We start from the raw sequence: 16,292 nt of genomic DNA, 5'->3' as shown, positions 1-16,292 counted from the left end.
TTCAATGGTATCGAAAGATGGTATCAATGGTATCGGATATGATATATCTGTATACGTTTTATTATTTGCAAAACGTTTATGCGTTTATATCCATATCTGAACAAATGTTATATAATATCATGTAACTTTCATTTTGCATTTTTTGTTGCTGCTTATGTATTCATAAATAATTATGACATTAATAACAATAACGCGGTTAGACTATATGTATTTATCGAAGGAGAATCGTTTTCATTAGGCTTTTAATTATGTAAACTATATAATATGCATGATGCATGCCTTGTACTTCTCTGAGGTCAGTTTTGTTGCATAGTACAAATTTAGGCCTAGGAAGTACATATATATCTCATTTTTGCAATAGTTTCAGACTTTAATAAAAATCACATATTAAAACATCATTACCCACATTATTTATTTTTTTTCATATTTTCTTTTTTTCTATCACTAATGTTTTTATAATTTGAATTAGTATCATTAGTATCATGATATATTCTGTAACGAAAAATTTTTGTTTCAAATATGATTATCTACTATCACGTATATTTGTCATCGCAAATAGAATAATTATCTTTCTGATATTTAGGTACATTTAGCTGCCAGTAGAAATAAATGATTTATAAATACATGTATGTGTATATAGTGTATATACGTATATAATGTATACATGAAACGATTGTCTCCTTCTTTGTAGGCAAATTCTCTTTCACTTTTTTTCAAAATATTTTTTATTTGGTGCAACACTTTTAAATAAATAAATGAAATATTTTGTTATAATATCTTTTTGTCTAGATAAATAAATCGAATAAATAATTGAAGGTTAGAAAAACTTAGAAGAAATTTGGTAATAGCAAAATTAACAGTTCACGAGGATTCAGGGATTCTTATAAATCGCTGAAATGGATAGCGATGATGTTTTTTCGCGATTTCTTTATTTGTTAGTGATTTTGAATATATTCATAAAAATATTCACATATATAACACTATTGTTGTTCACATATACCATATACCGATTATGTATATTATGTTGTCTAATTGTATCCTTCTTCTATAATCCGACAAAACAACAAAAAAAAGAAACAAAAAAAAGAAAAAAAAAAAAGAAATGCATTCATAACATTTTCACATGATCAGGTTTTGTTTCTTTGGAAAACAATATATGACGAATAAAACATCGATTAATAATTCTTTTTCTTTTTTTTTTTTTTTTTTTTTTTTTTTTTAATGCAATGTATGCCACATATCGATGGTTTTCCTTGGCGATTGAGTCATGTGAAGCCAATGTTCTCTTCCTTGACTTCCACTTCCTTCCACTCCACGAATGACTCCTGTGGCAGGACCAACGATACAGGAACCAACAATCACGTTTCCTCCGATAAATTCATTGCTCGAGTCCATCACACATACCTTGCAAAAAATTTTATTTTAATAATTTTGTTAATTTTCGTTTACTATGCTTAATTTTTACATTTTTTTTATAATAAAAATATTTTTTATATAGATTATATAAAGAGATTTTAATTTTTATAACTAGAAAATTTTTTAATTAAACATTAATATATGTAGAATTTTACAATCTGATTAGTAAGTTTAATCTATTTAATCTGTCTAAATATATGACTTTTCTATTAATTACGATAATAAGTTTTCATCTGATATAAAATTTATAGTGATCATTTTTTATTCATATATTTTAATATCGAAACTAGAATTGTATTTGATTATTTTTGAATATATTTTTTTTAATTTCTCCTCTATCATTAAATTAATGTTTTTAATAAAAAGTTGAATTTCATTCAAACAAATAAAGAATCATAATTCAAGAGATGTTTTGCAAACTTGTAATAAAATAAAGAGAAAAGGAAGAATAAAATAAATAACTAAAAGAAAAGAAAAAAATAGAAAGTTGAAATATTTTTTTCATATGTATAGATATATAGATACTATTTAATTGTATTCATGTATTCACAAACTTTAAAAAATTTTATATATTAGATAAAATATAATTATATGAAACATTTTGAAATTTTATTTTATTATAATCAATTAGAAATTTTTGTTTCATGACGAGATGGATCGATTCTTTTAAGATGGATCGATTTAGAACATTTGCAAACTACTGTGGATCTTCATTTATTTCATGTCAATATTTTATTTGAGGATATTCACAAAATTTATTCACCAATATACAGTTCTGTCGTTTTACTATAAAAATTGTCATTAATATCTTTTTCGTTTTTTAATCTAAGATGAATTTTTAAAAAGATAAAACATTCGATCGCAAACGATATTCCATGATTCACATGCAAACACGCGATTTCAATGTATATAAATTTTTAGCAACGAACACATTTTGCTTTTTTTTATTAACGTGAAGATAAAATGTAAAAAATTTAACATCGTTATGATTCTGCAGAATTAAATTTTTCATTCAATAAGATATATTTATGTATTATATTTGCAATCTTTATTTTTGAAGTTATTATTTGGTAATAAACATTGAGGTTATGAAACGAAATTTCAAAGATTTTCTTAAAATTTTTTCCTTTATTATTTCTTTTTATATAAATTTAATAATTTTATGAAATTTTAAGGATTTTAATTCAAATTCATACTATTCTTTTAAAATTTTGCTTAATAAATCTCGTTAAAAATTTATGTAGACAAATAATCGGTGTTTCAATCAACCTTCAATTCCGTAGAACTGGTTCCTTCAAAATTGTTACGAAGTTTTGTAGGCGATTCTCGCAAATCGATAACTTGCAATCGATAAAATTCGTTTACACTCGACAAATTGCGTGTTCTCAAGTTGCGATACATATTATATCGCGTATCATAGAAATGGCATCGAAAGTTCTTTTTTTTATGTATTATATATATTCGATTCTAATGTGATATCTATTCTAATTTTCTGAATAATTTTCAACAAGTGAGAAAAAGCGAAAAAAATGGTGAGCTGTATTCAACGATATAAAATTTGAAAATTAAATTTTTCTTATACTAATGAAAATTTGATTTTTCTTTCTTATTACCATATAATATGTCTCGCATGTTCATCTCTGTAGAATTTTGTTATTTATTCACAATTCATGAATCGTTAATTGAAATAATATTTTAAAAGCATAAAATTATTATAATTTGATTATATAGAAAACGAAATTTTTATTTTGAATTTAATATTAAAAACTATTTTAAGGTTAATTATATGTGATACGAAAGTGATATTTCCTAACAATGAGAATGATTTATGTAAAAATTACGACCAATTAAATTTAATTTAATAATTAATGTAACAAGAAATTAATTTTATTATTTTTTTTCTATTATTTCATTTATTTTCTATTACTTTTCATTTATTTCAGTTTGATAATTTGATTTGATATTTTGTCTTACAATAGAATATAGAATATAGAAAAATAACAAGTGTAAAAAGAAATATTATACTTTTAAAAAGAAAAAAACAAGTTAAATCACATTTTTCAATGAAAATTGATTTTCATTTTCTCGCATGAAATATTTTGAAATACTTATCATATACAGTCGATTTGCATGATATTATGATTATTATAAAGAAAAAAAAAAATATTATAGAAACATATATGTGTATTTACCTCGATAGCTGATGATGCGAGATAGTTGGCAGGAACATTAAAAGACATCGCCTCGTTCCAAACGGGACTTGTCGTAGCTTTTCTTACAGCGGTTTTCTTTTTTTTCACTCTCTTTTCGCCGCAAAGAAGATTTACTTTCACGAACGAATCTAAAGTTTCTTTGTCCTGTGAAGTACAAATAAATTGTAAAACTTGTAATTAATATGTTTATAAATGTTTTCTTTATTATACAAAAGGATAAATATCAATTTTCATTTGGAAGAAAAACAAATAAATCAAAAAAAAACAAAAATTATTAATCGGAATTATACGAAATTATTAACCGGTAATATAACCTTACTTTTTTCAATCAAGTCATGCAAATCAAAATTAACTATTAAATATTAATGAAAAAAATTGAAAAACTAAAATGAATATTCTTTCGATGATTATTAAAACATATGTATAGGTAAATAAAGTTGTGCAAATTGAAAATTAATTATCATTACCTGCGGTGGAAATAGATTTCTCGCTTTCAAAATTTGAACTGTTAATCGTTCGGCGCTTGGAAGATAAGAAAGGGATAATAGAACTTCTTGAATTTGTTCAGGTGGCTTTCGTTCGCGTTCAATCTCTCCCCAAACTTCTTCGGTCGAGGTAGGTGAATCCAATCGTAAAATATGTAGTGGTACTTTTACAGATCCGACTATATCGTTTCTAGAGAAACGATCGTAATCGAGCACCTATTAAATAGGTTAGAATAATTCTATTTTTTTTAACATTGAAAAAATAATTATTTCTTTTTACATATAACTTAACAAATATTTATAATTCATGTCATAATAAACATTAATATAATTAATAAGACATTATTTTTTAAAATAATTCTTATTAAATATATCGAAAATTTTCGTCGATAAGAAATTTTAATATTTATTTACATATTTATTCTATATTTATTCTATATTCGATAAGATTATATTCGATAAAAAATTATTTAATTAAATAAATAAAATAAAATAATCATTAAAAATTTCATTTTGAACAGAATCTCATATAAAAGTATATAATAACAATTTTTATATAACAATTAAAAAATAAAAGAAAAATATAAATAAAATAAAATTAATTAAAAAATCAATCATTAAAAATTTTGAATTTTGTTTATGAAAAGATACACGAACAAAAAAAAGAAAGAGAGAAAAATTAACGATACAGTAATAATATTTGTATTGATTGCCTGTAAAACTAAAGTCCTGTCCTGAAGTTCGTCGTTACTGACAGGGAATTTGAATTGTTGATCGAAGAACGGATTCGATTCGTTACGGTATATCTGTGTTTGTCGTTTCCTCGAATCTACTTCAGGATTGAGCATCAATTTCACGTAAGGATCGTTGAATCCTCCTTGATCACTTCCAGCCAGATCGTGCGCTTCGATTAGGTGTACATGCAAATCTGATCGATCGAAGTCGTATTTGAATCGCAAATGCAGTCGGCCTAAACTCTTTCCATTTCTGAAATTACAATCAACACAATACACGTTAGTCGATTTCCTATTGATATTATAATGAACATAACATTCAATAATGTTTCGATAGTAGAAAAGCTTTTTTTTTTATATATCTTAATTTCAATTATAAATTAATATATATACATAATCATAATACAAATAATTTTTCGAATAATATAACTTCTTTTATATAATAGAATTTCATTCATTTTTCTAATACAATACAATATAATATAATACAAAAAATTGGTCTATTATTATATTTTTTGTCTAGTTTATTTAAATGTTCTTTTATTCCCACTTATAAGACTTATCGCATCATCATTTCAACAGAAATGATAAAAAATTTCATTTGATGAAAGAGCAATTTTAACAGATAAAATCAAATAAAACAAATTGTATGTTTTTTTCCTTTTTCTATCTCGAATTGATAATGTTATGTAATAATTACACTGTTAAATCAAGCGGTTATTTTCGTTTGATCATTGTGTACGTTCAACCGTATATTTCATAATAAATGCGAATCTATGTGTACACATTACTTAATTATACGTGTATTTCATATTTCAATTAATAGACGTAGGAAATACAAAATGTATTCTTTTTTATTAATCGAAAGATTAATCATCTGCGCGTTTAAAAATCTGATCAAATAAAATGGATGGCTTTCGTATCCAATTACCATATATCCAGTAATTCAATCCTTTTAGATGCGTGTACAAGGAGGAAATGGATCGACATGTAGGTCATCGAATAATATCTCTTCGAAGTAAACCAAAGTTACGTTCGATCGAAAATATGTATTAAACATGAATGATAAATAATAAAACGCAGAGATAAGAATCTATATTATCGTATAGAATAAAATATTATGATTGTGATCATGATTGTTTTCTTCAAAAATGATTTCTCGAAAAATGTAACATGATATTAGCATATATGTTTCAAAAATTTTGTTAAAGAGAAAATAAAAAATGTAAAATAAAATTGTTATTAAATCAATACATACTTTTAAAATTTTTATCAATTTGAAATAATTTTTATTTTCTAAATTTGATATAAGAATTGAGATAAACAAAATATTGCTTTTTTCTGATATTCAAGTAATCGTGTCTGATTTTTTTCTTACACGATTTTATGTAAATTTTATTGACCGATAAAGTTAGTAAGACTCTTTGAATATTCAATAGATTTTCTTATTGATATCTGTGACTTACATTGAGATAAGAAAAAAAAGTAAATATTTAAAATAGTACAATACTTTAATATTGTAAGAATTGTATTTGATCACAATCATTATGTATTAATTATATATTTAAATTTGATTAACTCATTAAGTCAATAAAATCTTTTAAATATTTAAGAAATTTTATTATTAACCGATGACTCGTTGAATTAAGATAAAAGAAATAAACGAATATTTACGAGTAAAATATATATTAAATGAAAAAATATTGCAGGTACCCTCGAGCTTTGAGATAAATAGGGCCATCTCTTCGTTGGTAGAGATCAGGTTGTATAGAACCCAATGGTGAAGCTGGAGGAGGTGGTCCACCGTCACTGTTACACAAAAAAAGGTATTACATTCAAGAATTAAAGATTAAAAATAATCCGTGCGATAAATATTCGAATGAAAATATGAGAAATGATCGCAAAACAAAAATTTTTTCTTCATTTATCAGTTATTAAATGACTTTTTATGATTATATTTCATTTAAATGATATATGTTTTTTAGAAATGTTAAGATATATTTAAGAATAAATATTTCTTAAGATTTATCTTTCATCATATATTGCATCAAAAGTGGAAATTATTCTCTTAGACAATCACTCTCACAATATCCATTTGCAAAAAATATTTGCAAAAGCAATTCTTAAAAATTTTACTATCAAATATTAATAGTAACGATTTTTATATGGATAACGAAATGATGAAGAATGCCTCACCTTCCGATAATGCGTGATGGTGGAATAAGAAGGGGTGAAAGACTTCGGCCAGCTGATCTGGAAGCTCCGTGGGTAACGTTTATCGAGGAACCACCACAAGAAGAGCTCACACCTGTTGCCAAAGACGACAGAGAGCTCTGAGATGGTGATGCATTACTGCTCACAAGACTTCCGGAACAACTGGCTGGACTTCCACAGCGTGCATCTAGTGATGCGGTACGACCAGGTGATGGCGATCTGTGCGTTTAGGAATCGAGTGCAAGGTGCATTTCAATTTTTTTCTATTACAAATTAACAAAATTAGAAATAATATAATAGTACAATGAATGATTTTTAATCAATGATTAATGAAATGTATTTTTAAATGACTGTTAATGTTTTTAATATATTGTGATAAAATATGAAGGAACAATAATTATATTTTGGATTTGAAATATCTCTGATAATCCATGTGATAACAAAATTTAATTGTGATAATAACGATTAATATCTTTCATTTAATATCTTTTCTGATATTTTTCCTTTTTATATTTATTTTATTATTTTTTTGTTTAACTGTTTTATGATAATAAAGTTCAATTATTTTTCAAAGAATTTGTAAAACTTTCATAAGAATCACTTTGCCAAATTATAAGTTATAGTAAAGTTCTGTAATCCACCATGCCAGAACAATTCCTGAGCAATTAATAAAATCTTCATGAATGATTTGATGAAAGCTCAAACGTTTATTTAATAACTCTAAAGGAATACTCTCTTCTATATTATGTATACAGGATATTTATTTGCATCCGTTAAAATAACTTTTTAAAAATAATAAGTATAAAAAAAATAGAAGGTTTTTTTAAGACTTTATATATAATATAAAAAATTTTTCATGATCATTCCAAGATTATTTTAAGATTATTTTAAAGTTGAATAATTTAATGCACAGATTATACGAGTGAATGAAATAAAAATTAAACATTTTTACGTCATTTTCAAATAGTTTTTAGCTTGTTAATTAAAATTTTGAACTTTCTTTTACCTCGAACTTCTGCTCGGTGGATAAGACGAAGCAGCATGCAAGGGATCGGGGCGATGATGATATCGTCCATCAAGTCCACATGATCGAATCTGCGTTGTAGTGGTACTACGGTGGCTGGAAGATGGTCCAGAAGGTCCAGATGATCCAGATGATCCAGAAGGTCCAGATGATCCAGAAGGTCCAGATGGTCCAGATGGTCCAGATGGTCCAGATGGTCCTTCTAACGAGCTCTGCGAGCTCACCGATGAATTCCTTGTAAACAATCGTCCCATGCTTCCAGATCCACTGGTACCACCTGGATAGCTTCGACTTTGATGTGGTAAACTTCCTATTTCGAATTAAAATTAATTTTATTGCATTTATGAGAATTTTTTTTTTTTATCAAAACGCGAGATATTTCGTCCATAGATTCGAATAAAAATTAATCCATGTTTCGATCATGGATGCAAAGAGGAGAATCAACATTCTTTAACTTTTTTTTTTACATACGTATTGAAAAATATATATCGCGAGATGCTTTACTGCAGAAATGATTAATTTTCCTACAGTCCTCGAACTTTTACGTTTCAATCTCGCTCTTGTTTCAACAAACAAAAGACTTTAATCTTTCATTCACGTATAATTGACATGCATACATTAATAACGAGTCTTCTTTCCATTTCATTTCTCTCAAACTTCACGAATTCTATAGCCACGAAGAAATTAACTATCTGTTAAAGGAAAATGACCTAGAAAAAAAAAGGCGTTAATTAATCAACGTCGTACGACGTTGCGAAAAAATTATCATTCCAATATAATCGACCATCTTAGAGATCGCCTCGTTACCAAATTCGTTAATATCCCGTAAATTTCTATAATCCACTTTGTGCTAACCCGTTGCAATGCTGTTATTTTATATGGAACACTAACTCTAAGGTGCTGTACGATGGATTTTAGGGATTACAATTTCGATGTGAATAAAAGGGAATCGTTAAACCGTGCACGTTCCGGTCACAAGTTTGATACGAGGCGACGGGCAGGGATTACTTGGCGCGCGTATGAACTTCCGGTTTTCGTTTTAGAGCGTGACATGGATGACAAGATCGCTCGAAGGGAATGTCTTCATCGATCGGTACCTAATTTTGAAAGGAAAATAGATGTGATACGGTGAGATTATCGAGGATTAAAATGTTCGTACCATATTGATTTTCTGACGAAAATCAAAAAAAGAAGATTAAGATGGATAAAAAATTTTACCTGATTCGACAACCACGGAGGAACATGGCTGCACCGCATGCTGCTCCTTGGCGACGTTAAATTCCTGAAATAAAATTAGTTTGAATTAGAAAGATTATTGGAAGAGAGTTTATATTTTATAAATCTGATTAATCATTTTATATTCTAATCCTCTTTGATTCAATTTCGTTTAAAAAAGTAGTATTGATCTGATCAATAAGTATTCTGAAATAAAAAACAGAAATTATAAATTATTATAAATAAATTTTTTTTGATCACAAAGAGATAATATAACAATTAAGCATTATTATATATATGTATTAAATTCTAGGAAAATAAAATAAGATTTAAAAAATATGGATACATAAGTGTATGATTTCAAAGTAAAATAATGTTACAAAGAATTAATTTTTAGAATAAACAAAATTTTCTGGAACACGAATATCTATGAAGGCAGATTTCAGAGATAGAAATTTTAATATCGCAATTGTAATATTCCATATTTACAATTTTCATTGCATTGCTGATCAAAAGTTTGGAAACAATTTCCAATTACATAGCTACTGTTTATTATTTTGTTATAAATTTGAAATTAATTTTAAAAATATTAGTAATAATTTCTCTTAATTAGATAAATTTCTAAATTAAAAAGACTTTAAAATAACAGAAATACAAGCTTAACTTTAAATTATAAATTATCAAGTTCTAGTAATTCCAAACTTTACTCCACCCATCTTTCAATCTTTATCAACTAGAGAATATTTCTCTCAATTAATTACATCCTTTCAACGAGAATTAGAGTAGAAACAAAAACAAACAACTTCGTTCAATGAGTTAATAAAACATTCCGAAAAAGGAATTTCGATTTCAAAGTTACACATTATACAGTTACATACTTACACAGTTACACATTACATAGTTATATACTTACCTGTCGTTTTGCAAAATAAATGCATATATACACATGCGTTTTACGATTTAGGTCAGCACGGTATAAAAGAAGAATATAGAAGCAGAAAAAGAGGAGAAAAATAAGATAGAAAAATACAAGAAAAAAAAGAGACGAAAAAATAAAATTCAGAAAAAACTTTTTGATTTAACGTAATATCATTCGAAGAAGTTTTGAATTTTCGGTGAAATTCATTTAATTTTCAAAAAATTCGACGAATTTCTGAATTCTGAAATCGATTCTCGATTTAAACTCATTTATTTCTGGAATCTATAATTAAAAATTGTAATCGGCAAATGTATGTTTAATCGGTTGGATATATCGATGGCAAAAAATCGAATTGGATCAATGAACCGTGTTTTCAACGAGTCGTTGAAATTATCGATAATGGTTGTGTTTCAAGATCTAAAAAAAAAAAAAAAACATTAAAATTAATATTTCGTCAATTACTTTATTTATTCCATTTAAATTTATAAAAATTTTTAGAAGGTTTAAAAGACACTATAAATGTATATTTATATATACTTATATGTGCTTTTGGAGATTTAGAATTGCAAAATATTTTTTTGTATTGGATATTTTATATTAATTTTTTATGGAATAAATTTTGCTTTTTTACATTTTTCACTTGAAAGCTTTAGATATTCCTTTATGGATAAATTTTTGAAGTTATTCAATATTAAATTCCTTGTAACAAAGTAAAAATAATGAAACTAATTGATCATTGACTATTTTATTTTATTTATTTTTAACACGAGAATGCTCTTCGAAAACGAATATTTTCATAGTTATATAAATATTTACGGTATATAAATATTATACGCAATTTCGCGTTGAAACCTGTGTACCAAATAAATATCGATACATTCAATCTTTTAAATTTGTCATCCGCAAATCTGTGTACACATGAAGCCAAACGAAATCGTATTTATGGTTGGAAGTTGAAAGAAATTACTGGAAAATTGCAATAGGAGAAATGACGAAAAATGTGTCTTGTGGAGATGCACTTGGAAGATGAAATTTCAAATATCCTGTGCAAACAACGTTATTCAAGCGTTAAAACCAATAAAATAGAGTAAATACGATACATATATATATATATATATATACATCTTCCAAAACATTAACAAATAGATTACGCATGTTCATGCATTTATAGAAAAATTAAATGTATAAAAATATGCATATGTATAATATGCAAAAAGAAACGAAATGTCTAAAGTAAAGTAAATATCGTGATATTTAATGAATTAAATAAATTTTTACTAAGTTTCATTTCTCTAATTGTGCTTATACAAATTTTAAAAATTAAAAATCGACGAAATTTTATCTATCTTGGAATTTTTATAGATTACAATTAGTATCATTTTAAAATAAGAACTCACAAAAATATCATACTGTTCTATACGTGTTCCAGTTTCCATTGAAGTTTGAATATATAATTTTAACACGCAGCCACATGAAAGAAACTTGACAATGTTCTTTTTTATTCGTTGCCTTACGAATCCTTTTATTACCACTTTTTAATTTCCTTTGATATCGTGCAGCCAAAAAAAATGCATTTTAGTTGTTTTGTCATAGATTCAATCCGAGAAATCCGTAAAAAATATTGAAACAACAGAACTGACTTGAATAGTCTAGAAAAATCACAAAAATACGAGGATCCTAGTCACTGAAAACTTTAAATATATGAATAACTTTTAAAAGAGAAATACAATTGATCTCCTATGACAACAGATCTCCTATTTTTATCAAAAACAAAATTTATCAAATTTTATCAGATTCATTAATTAATTTTTAAAATTAGGTTTAAATCTAGTCTTTGTTAAAACTTAATAAAACCTCTTACTCTTACCTCTTCTTTTAAGTAACTTTTGAAAAAAAGTTATCAAAGAATAAATGTCACTCCGTTAATTAATGTCTTCCCTTATCTGACGTTTCAGAAAACATCGTACATCGTACATCATAAAATTATCACGCTATATTTCTTCTAATCTTCAATTTATAACTCCTATCGAATATATCATGATCGTAGAGGACATGGAATTTTTTTCAGGTCAGGAATTTCATATAAATGAAATAAAGGATTTAATTTTCATCATTTTATCATTATTGAATCATTAAGAAAATTTCTTTTTTTCGTGAGAAAATATTAATGAGAAAATTAAATAGAAATTACATTGTATTATATTATATTAATGGTTAAACGTTTGAAAGTAATACATGTTGCATAGAATTCAAGAAATTTAAGAAATGTAAAAATGTGAAAAATGATAAAATTCGTACAAGCTATGAATACCACGTGGAAATTAAATTACACGTGGCAAGAATGTATTTTATGCATGTGAGCTCTTTTAAATGATGATATTATTGAAATAAAAAAAAAAGAAAAATCAAGAGTGAAGAATCGTTCTTCAAAAGATGAGAAATTGTATATAAGGTGAGAATTTCTTTCAAAGAGAGTATTTAATATTTAATTTTTTTATATCTAATTCTTATTCTACTTCGTATTTATTAATATTCCAAAATAGAATTCCAAAAAAATAGAATTTTTCCTATTTATGTAAACTTATAAAGAAAGAATTCTAATTGATTATAATTTTTAATATTATAATATAAAACTTTGAAATTAATAATCGCAAAATGATAAAAACGAAATTTTAAAAAATACATATCATATAAATATATGACTTCCACAAGTTTCCAATAATTTAATAATAAGATTAAAAAAATAAAGAATTATTCTTAAATTTTAATCAAATTATATATTAAAATATGTATTTCCATTCCTATTATCTACATCTGTTCACTCATTTCTATTATTTTCTCCACCATTTAACCTTGCTCCATATTCTGGGAAAAAATGCATTGCCAATTAAAAATCGTGACCTGTGAAGAATGGCGTTGATTTATTGATTTGTTAATTAAGCTATTTCCTCGCTTTGAAATTCTGTTAAAAAAACGCCACACTGAGACGATCACAATGAGACGATTGTTATATCACATAGGAATTTGAAAAATTTTCTCGAAATCGAAAATTTTCTCGAGAACGCGAAATCAATCAATGTTTTAATTAAAAGTGAACAAGTGTTCCGTAAAGGATAGTTCTCTATGCTCTGAGTAAATTTTCTGTTTCTTTAAAAAAAATTTTAATTAACAACCTAAAAAAAGTTTAACAAAAAATTATTCAATTAAGAGATTAAAGTATAAATTTTTTATATCGTTGTTATCTTGTTCTTATTTTTGAGCAAACTGATTATGAACAAGATTTTAATAGAATTTTAAAATAACAAATGAAACGTTTTGAAAAATAAGGAAAGAAAATTGCTCTTAAATTATTTTCTTTATTGTAAATGATTTGATAATTTTGAGCTTTTAGTAATAAAAAGTATTACTAAATGTATATAAAAATGAAATTAATTTGTATATATAAATAATTTTTAAATGAATTAAATATCATTTTTGCAAATATAATATTTTTACATGTAAATACGAAGCTAAAAATTATATCGTATAGGAAGTTTCAAATTTTCTTATTATATGATTTAAACTTGACTATTTCATAAAAATGATCTCTAATATTCTATCGAAAATGATTATAAAATTAGACATTAAATTTCGGATTTTTATTATTAATAATATCAAATTTCGATAAAAATGATCGAGAATGATCAATAAACTTTTCAATACATCGTATATTTTTATTCGCAATTTTTTTCAAATTAATTGACTGCCTTTAAAAATTCGATTCTTCTTTGATACATTTTTTATAAAATATCGAAAATTTACAAGAATCTTGATTGATCTATCAATATCGCGATCAGAATATAAAAGGCGATAGAGTAATATGCAATGGAATATATTATATTATGAATTCATTCATGGTAATGGTTCTTACGATTTGAATCGATATTACATCAGAAAAATTATTCAAAGATAGATTTTTCTCTCTTCAGATTGTTTCTAAAATGAATTTTCCGATCTACATTATTTGTCTGATTACGTAGATACAATGGTCGCACGATCTATTGATCTATACTACTCGTTCGACTTGTCTATACGACGTCTATTCAATCTAGATCCATTTGATTAACAATAATTACATAGTTCATTATTTGTCTAACTATAGATAATAACTCTGTTTAATTTATGATGCTTATTTAATATACATTTTCATTTCATGAGATGAAACACGTAATTTTCCTGACATCTTAATACGCACTATGTATTCCATTTGTTCGAATATATAATACATTTTCATCATCCATAATGAAAACTTGTAACGTAAAAATATTTCGTATTATTCTCCTATTGTATTCCAACATTTCGACGAATTTATTAAACACTGTTTGCATTTACTCGAATAAAAATATTTCCTCGAGTAAAATTTCAATTCTACTTGCTTTATATAATTCTACTTGCTTATAATAGATCGAAATCTATTAAAGATTAATTAATTAAATAAGAATACTCGAGATGAAAACTTTCCTATTTTTCACATTCCGGAACAATGCTTCATTGTTCTTCGCATCGGAAGTTGATGATAACTTTTTGAAAACATCCTCGACATGTACGATTTGCCAATTATTTCAAATTCTGCTAATTATCGTTGTAGATGGATTGATTTGCGAATATTATATCTATTTTTGCTAAAAATATACGTTTGATTCGTGAATTCTTGTAAAAATCTGAATTATTCGATTTTTAGATTAGAAGATTAAAAAGTTTATGAAATAAAATTATAAATATATGTACGCATTAAGAATAATTTTAAAATATTGTTGAGAGCTTGATTAACTTGACTACTAATTATCTTTTCTTTCGATGTGCCCACGATTCATTTTACCCATTCATTTCATTTTACCCATCTGACCATGACCGTCTTCTTGTTCTACTCTGCATGACTAAGACAATTTTATTCCACTTGTTTGATTACAAACGAAGATTCTATTTTCCTTCTTATTCCATTTGTCTGATCATAACTATCTCGTTTTATTTATCTGATTGTAACTATCTCTTAGTGACTTCTTTCATTCTACTTGTTTATACATGGCTGATATTTGTATATTATTTTCTTCTGTATCATATTTTAATTTTATGCTCTCTCTTCCAAAGAATATATTTTTATTTTTAATAATTCTTACTTTTAATTAATTCTTACTTCAAAGATTGATTTTGAATTTTTTATTTTTATTTTTATTCTTTATTAGTGTTCATTAGAACAGTTAATATATAAATATGGCATCAATATAGAGAGCACGTTGCACTATGTGTAAATTCAAGAGAGAATTACTTGAATATTTCGCTTTGATTAAATTCTGTTCTTGGATCGCGTTATTAACCAAGAGACCGATGAGACTAAGATTAAAGAGATTTTATTTACAAAATGAATGTCATGGAAACTATATGGTAGCGATATTGTAGAATATTATAAAAGTAATTAAAAGTATTATTTATATATAAGGATGCAGTATGTCAAAAACGTTTCGTTCTTTAATACGTAATTTTATTTGATACCATTTTATGAAGTTTAATTTATATTTAATTCGTATTAAATTTATATTCAATGCATAATAATTCACATTTAATTGATCTCTGTCAAACAAATCATAACAAACCAATTCAAATATTTTCATATGAATATAAATACAGTTTATTAAAATTAATTGCAAATACTATTATACATTTACAAATATCATCTCTCGTTGGAATTTCTATAAAAATAGGCATAATTATTTAATCATGTTCTCGATCAAAATTTAATCTTTTAAAAATTTCATTCTCAAAATAAAATTAAAATTTTTTTAAATTACAAGTACTATTTTAGACATCGCCTATTGGTATCTAAGAATCCAAAAAATAAAAAATTTCTTCTATTAACAATGATTTCTTCTAACAATGATGAAGAGAAAAAATGTGAACTCGTTCAAAGATACTTATTATGTTTTAATTTTTGTAAGAAGAATCGTCACATTTATATTTCAATCTCAACTGAGAATAAAAGGGAGATTAAGGTAAATTTTAATTTGAATAGAATAGTTATATATCATTTTTATTCTT

At 25.3% G+C, this 16,292-nt stretch overlaps 1 protein-coding gene and 1 long non-coding RNA gene across 6 annotated transcripts in view; one reads left to right on the top strand and one right to left on the bottom strand.

Annotated features, from left to right (window-relative positions):
- Nucleotides 1-910: 910 nt before the first annotated feature.
- Nucleotides 911-16,292, bottom strand: part of LOC122720361 (synaptotagmin-5) — a 116,808-nt gene continuing 101,426 nt past the window's right edge. For 3 of the 4 annotated variants that reach the window (XM_043947011.1, XM_043947012.1, XM_043947013.1), the window contains 8 exons: nt 9,305-9,368; nt 8,069-8,396; nt 7,045-7,281; nt 6,562-6,657; nt 4,828-5,101; nt 4,097-4,330; nt 3,609-3,773; nt 911-1,404 (listed from right to left, as the gene is read on the bottom strand). In XM_043947011.1, coding sequence (XP_043802946.1) covers nt 1,219-1,404; nt 3,609-3,773; nt 4,097-4,330; nt 4,828-5,101; nt 6,562-6,657; nt 7,045-7,281; nt 8,069-8,396; nt 9,305-9,368 — 1,584 coding nt within the window. In that variant the 3' untranslated portion in view covers nt 911-1,218. The remainder of the gene's footprint in view (nt 1,405-3,608; nt 3,774-4,096; nt 4,331-4,827; nt 5,102-6,561; nt 6,658-7,044; nt 7,282-8,068; nt 8,397-9,304; nt 9,369-16,292) is intronic. The other variant, XM_043947014.1, reaches the window with a different exon arrangement.
- Nucleotides 2,869-7,418, top strand: LOC122720363. 2 transcript variants are annotated; one of them, XR_006347754.1, is made up of 4 exons: nt 2,881-2,948; nt 4,198-4,244; nt 6,558-6,674; nt 7,035-7,418. It is a non-coding gene; the product is annotated as an uncharacterized LOC122720363 (long non-coding RNA). The 2 variants fall into 2 exon arrangements; XR_006347755.1 differs by lacking the exon at nt 4,198-4,244 and having other exon boundaries at nt 2,869-2,948.

The sequence above is a fragment of the Apis laboriosa genome, unplaced genomic scaffold (assembly GCF_014066325.1).
Source record: "Apis laboriosa isolate Shangri-la unplaced genomic scaffold, ASM1406632v1 scaffold12_cov154, whole genome shotgun sequence".
Lineage (NCBI taxonomy): Eukaryota > Metazoa > Arthropoda > Insecta > Hymenoptera > Apidae > Apis > Apis laboriosa.
Note: the sequence above shows the minus strand (reverse complement) of the source record. Positions and strands in the feature narration are given on the sequence as shown.